Source organism: Bos taurus, chromosome 15 (genome assembly GCF_002263795.3).
Source record: "Bos taurus isolate L1 Dominette 01449 registration number 42190680 breed Hereford chromosome 15, ARS-UCD2.0, whole genome shotgun sequence".
Lineage (NCBI taxonomy): Eukaryota > Metazoa > Chordata > Mammalia > Artiodactyla > Bovidae > Bos > Bos taurus.
In genome coordinates, this window is record NC_037342.1 from 79,077,953 (window position 1) to 79,084,106 (window position 6,154).

The 6,154-nt window shown below is 37.4% G+C and overlaps 1 protein-coding gene across 1 annotated transcript; it reads left to right on the forward strand.

Annotated features, from left to right (window-relative positions):
- The first annotated feature begins 4,355 nt into the window (after nt 1–4,355).
- Nucleotides 4,356–5,276, forward strand: OR5T21 (olfactory receptor family 5 subfamily T member 21). The gene has a single exon (NM_001389971.1). The coding sequence runs from the start codon at nt 4,356–4,358 to the stop codon at nt 5,274–5,276; it is 921 nt and encodes a 306-aa protein (NP_001376900.1).
- The last annotated feature ends 878 nt before the right edge of the window (nt 5,277–6,154 follow it).

Sequence of the window (6,154 nt, forward strand, 5' to 3'; positions counted from 1 at the left end):
CTTTCTCCATATCTTTGCCAGCACTTGCTGATTTTTTCTTCTTCAATAATAGCTCTCCTAACAGCTCTGAGGTTATATGCAATTGTACTGTTGATTTGAATTTGATAAAATATCCATACTACCCAGGTCAATGAAAGATTCAATGCAGTGCTTATCAAAACAACATTGGAGTCATCATGCATCCTGGTTTCAAAATATGTTACAAAGCTACATTATTTGAACAATATAGTATTGGTATAAAGACAGATACATAGACCAACAGAACAGAACAAAAAGCTTGCATATTAATTTACATATATTTAGTCAATTGATCGGAGAAGGCGATGGCACCCCACTCCAGTACTCTTGCCTGGAAAATTCCATGGATGGAGAAGCCTGGTAGGCTGTAGTCCGTGGGGTCGCTAAGAGTTGGACACGACTGAGCGACTTCACTTTCACTTTTCACTTTCATGCATTGGAGGAGGAAATGGCAACCCACCCCAGTGTTCTTGCCTGGAGAATCCCAGGGACGGGGGAGCCTAGTGGGCTGCTGTCTATGGGGTCGCACAGAGTCAGACACAACTGAAGCGACTTAGCAGCAGCAGCAGCAATTGATATTTGACAAGAGTGTCAACAATATACCAAGGGAAAAGGATAGTCCCTTTAGCAAATTGTGTGGGGAAAACTGGGTATTCACATGGAAAAGAATGAAGGTCAACCCTCAGCTTTCACCATGAATGAAAATCAAAAGACTTAAACCTAAGACCTGAACTTAAAAAACTAGCAGAATATATAAGGGTAAAACTTCATGACTCTGTACTTATTAATGATTTCATGGATATGACATGATAAACACAGGCAACAAAAACAAAATTAGATAACTGAGACTACATCAAACTAAAAATATATACAGAAAAGGAAAGAGTCAAACAGAGTAAGAAGGCAACTTTCAGAATGGGAGAAAATACTTGCAAGCCCCTTGAACAGATGTTTTCTTCAAAGTAGATACACAGACAACAGGTTAGTATGAAAAAATAATTAATATCAATAATTATCGTGGAAATGTAAATCTAAAATTTTGTTATAAATCAGGGACCAAAGGACTCTATTTATTCAACAAATATTAGCATGCATTCAATCATTTCAGGACTGTTTTCTTTTTTATTGAGTAAATTGTCATGTTGCTATTTTGATCCAGGAGATAATTAGGACATATTCCCCTTGGAGAATCTCCTGTGGTTTCATCAATAGTTGAGTAAGTGGATATAAGCATTTTGAGCTACTTTTATTCACACTGTACCTAAACCTGCCTTTGCTGATCCACAGGTAAGAGGAAACTTCAGGTCATTTGCAGAATAATAATAAAACATAGTATCAGATATGACATGCAATCCTGTTAGTTGTTGCCTATCCCATAGGTGAATAAATACAACAGAGAAGATAGAAGGCATTATATGGTTTTAGTTAAATGAGGATGTGTGTATTTGTGCTCAGTTGTGTCCAACTCTTTGCAACCCCATGGACTGTAATCCACCAAGCTCCTCTGTCCACGGAATTTCCTAGGCAAGAGTACTGGAGTGGGTTGCCATTTCCTCCTCCAAGGGATCTTCCCAACGAGGGATCGAACATGCACCTCTGGCAACTTCTGCACTGGCAGTCAGGTTTTTTACTGCTGCACCACCTGAGTGTACTCTTTTATTTACTTGACAGATGACAGATCGGTTTAAGCCAGAAACAACCATGAAAATGTCTTATTCAAAAAGCATTTGTCCTATCAAACTATCAGAGGGATTATCTTTTGCTATAAAGAGGAAAACAATTATCCTTTTATTTTTGCCTTTGAGATGTACAAGCTACATCAGATTACTACTGCTTCAGAATGTTTCTCTAGATTTAATATTTAGAAAAATCTTTGAAAAATGAACTTCCCTGGTGGCTTAGATGGTAAAGCATCTGCCTACAATGTGGGAGACCCAGGTTCAATCCCTGAGTTGGGAAGATCCCCTGGAGAAGGAAATGGCAACCCACTCCAGTACTCTTGCCTGGAAAATCCCATGGACAGAGGAGCGTTGTAGGCTCATGGGGTCACAAAGAGTCGGACACGGCTGAGCGACTTCATTTTTTGAAAAATGCACACCAAAAAGCATGTTTTATTTGCTGGAGAGGTGAAGAATGAGGGGAAAGGACAGATAGGGAGTTTAGAATGGACATGTATACACACCAATATTTAAAATGGATAATCAATAAGGACCTACTGTGGAGCACATGGAATTCAGCTCAACGTTATGTGGCTGCCTGGATAGGAGGGGAGTTTATAGGAGAACAGATACATGTATGCATATGGCTGAGTCCCTTTGCTGTCCACCTGAAACTATCACAGCAACGTTAATTGGCTATAAACTTATAAAAAAATAAAAAGGTAAATAATAAAATAAATAAAATTCTCAGAAATGGAAAGTTTTATTTCACTGAGAGGAGCAAGAGGCAGGTCAGTTTCAGAAAGAAGCCATGGTATTACAGGAGGTGGTGAAAAATGATGAAAAGTGGATGCATCGTGGGGGATACCTGGGATTGGATCTGGGCTCTGACAGTTCTGAGAGCTTCTATAAAGGGGAAATAAAATAACATGTACAAAAGCCCATCACTGTTGCATGTGCTCGGTGCATGGCTGTTATTATTTTTCCTCTTCTTTGCAAGCTTTGTTTTTCAAGATTGGATCAATATAGTTGGAATATTTACCTTCTATTAGCATTGTATTTTTAGAAGAAGCTTTAGATTATTTTAGAAGTTGACCCTGCATTATTAAAACCTTTGATAATCATAGTCATTTCCTCTTTAAAATTCTGAGTCCTTTCAATATATTCTAATAGTCATTTCCTCTTTAAAATTCCGAGTCCTTTCAATATATTCTAATATTGACTCGGTTATACCCAGTATGATTTTCATTTTGGCATCCAGTAGAAAAGCCTGTTTTCAGAGAAATGGAAATGGAAACCCACTCCAGTATTCTTGCCTGGAAAATTCCATGAAGAGAGAAGCCTGGGAGGCTATAGTCCATAGGGTCCCAAAAATTTGGACATGACTGAGCACACACATACACACACACACACACACACACACACATTTAACATCATAAGTCTTTCACTATCTAAACTTAAACTCACTGTAACATAGAAAATAGAATTATGTGATATGTGTGTGTGTTTTGGTATTACCAGAATACAAAATTTACAAAGCTTCCTTACTCTCTAAAGAAGATACCAGAGGCATGAAGAGTGAATAGGGGAATCAAAATCAAAATCAAATTATGATACATTGCATTTCTTCCTAGCAGAATATTGTTTTGGTATGTATTAAAAGTCACAAAACAAATTCATGACAAGTAGATAAAGGAGAAAATATCTGGATCAAGGATCTGATCACATATATTGTAAAATTATTAGTTATAGTATTAACTTTATAATCCAGCATTTGCTAATGTTTTAAATATATATACATTTGGTGATCAAAGTTCAATTATATGGTCATTCTAAATGTGTAACCAAACAAGACATATTTAAAGGAAATTGTTTTACATATTTATATTTGTTGCTTTGCATATTTAATTAGCCTGTGTGACTGTGTATTATTTTATCTGCTTGAGCATATACATGTCTTAGTACTTTGAAGAAGGAAAACTTTAGAGAGCAATATTAACATTGCCCATGGCTCTTAATCATGAGCCTGGCCTGTGAACAAATATTTTCAGTTTCTTAATCCTGTTTTATTTGTCTTGAATGAACTATATCATTGAAATGATATTAAGAATCATAATGGGGTTAATCATCTTGTGAATCAAACTCCCATTTAAAAATAATCATTTTAATATTATCAGAAATACTAATGTTCTGATTCTAGAGTTGACTAGATAGTAATTGCAAGTCATTTTACACAATAACTGAAAGTTGTGGAATGCTGCTATTCTGTTTCAGGGATCTGTACACTGATACACTATCTTATGTGTTTGAATATCAGAGGGAAATTATATTTTATTCAGTCATTTGGTGCATTTTAATGTGATTTAGTATGAGGACAGTTAATAGAATGCAGTGACACATTAACCAGTTAACCTCATGGTTTTATAAATTACATGGATTCAAGAAGTAAGTGAACACACAAATATTGGTATTTGATTCTCCAGTGAGCAGCATGGACACTTTACTCACTGCTTTGTCACGTCTCCTGATCAACAACTCGGAAATGAAACATCCCTCAAAATAAATATAAGAGCATATGTCAAAATCCTTTAAGCCACATTACTGAGTCACAATGTTTTTATTATTTTGTAGTAAATGAATTGTAATTTTATGTTTAAATTTGTTCCATGAAGAGTCACCATGAAGAATACCACTGAAGTTACTATATTTGTACTGAAAGGTCTCACAGATAATCCTGAAATACAATTTATCTTATTCTTCCTGTTTCTAGCAATGTATCTCTTTACTTTGATTGGAAATTTAGGACTGGTTGTGTTGGTCATTGGGGATTGCCGGCTCCACAACCCCATGTACTATTTTCTGAGTGTGCTGTCATCTGTTGATGCCTGCTATTCTTCAGTAATTACACCAAAAATGTTAGCAGATTTTATGTCAAAAAACAAAACCATTTTGTTGTCTGAGTGTGCAGCACAGATGTTTCTCTTCACTACTTTTGGGACCACAGAATGCTTTCTTCTGGCTGCAATGGCATATGATCGCTACGTGGCCATCTACGACCCCCTCTTGTATTCAGTCAGCATGGCACCCAGAGTCTACGTGCCACTCATCATTGCTTCCTATGTTGGTGGCATCGTGCATGCTACTGTACACACAGTGGCTACTTTCAGCCTCTCCTTCTGTGCCTCCAATGAAATCAGACATGTCTTCTGTGACATCCCTCCCCTCCTCGCTATTTCTTGCTCTGACACTCACACAAACCAGCTTCTGCTCTTCTACCTTGTGGGCTCCATTGAGATAGTCACTGTCCTGATTGTCCTGATCTCCTATAGCTTCATTCTGTTGGCCGTTCTGAGGATGCATTCCGCTGAAGGGAGAAGGAAAGTCTTTTCTACTTGTGGCTCTCACCTAACTGGAGTGTGCATTTTTCATGGGACCATCCTCTTCATGTACGTGAGGCCAAGTTCCAGCTATGCCTTGGACCATGACATGATTGTGTCCCTCTTTTACAGTGTTGTGATTCCCATGCTGAATCCCATCATCTATAGTTTAAGGAATAAAGATGTAAAAGAGGCAATGAAGAGAATGTTCTGGAGAATTTGATTTAGCTGTAAAGCATATTTTCACAGAAACTGCTACAGCTAAGTCACTTCAGTCTTGTCCAACTTTGTGTGACCCCATAGACGGCAGCCCACCAGGCTTCCATGTCCCTGGGATTCTCCAGGCAAGAACACTGGAGTGGATTGCCATTTCCTTCTCCAATGCATGAAAGTGCAAAGTGAAAGTGAAGTCGCTTAGTTGTGTCTGACTTTAGCGACCCCATGGACTGCAGCCTACCAGGCTCCTCCGTCCATGGGATTTTCTAGGCAAAAGTACTGGAGTGGGGTGCCATTGTCTTCTCTGTAAAAATTAAAGTTAAAAAAATTGAGGGTAAGGTTCTTCTATGCCTCAATATCAAGAAGATACGCTGAAAATATTTTTACATTATGAATGCACTTCTTTTCTCCCTTGATGTTTTAAAACAACGATCAACTCTCTACCTGTACTATATTTATATGCAGAAAAACCCATTTGCTATCACCCATGTGCTCCTCAGTATGTTCCTACCAATATGTGTATATATGTATGCTGAAGCTGTACTGACTGACAGAACACTAGCACAGTCAAAGACATATGTAAATATAATCTTTATTTTATAATGTTGTTTATTATTTTATCCCCATATAACTTGGATATATAGACTCCAATTTGCAATTATAAAAAGTATTATAATTATAAATGACTAGCTTTATCAAATACTATTTGATCAATAGCAAAACCATAGCTGAAATGACCTCATAACCTGGAGTCACTGGTATCTGACTTGGCCTCCATTCTTAGATTTACACATTGTCAGTCACCTAATCCCAGCCTGTGTTTTGGGGACCATAGATAACATGTTCAAATTCCTGGTGTTAATTCCATGCTGATTTGAGGAAGAA

Excerpts from the sequence above, each read along its gene's own strand:
- OR5T21 (NM_001389971.1), top strand. The coding sequence starts at position 4,356 with ATGAAGAATACCACTGAAGTTACTATATTTGTACTGAAAGGTCTCACA.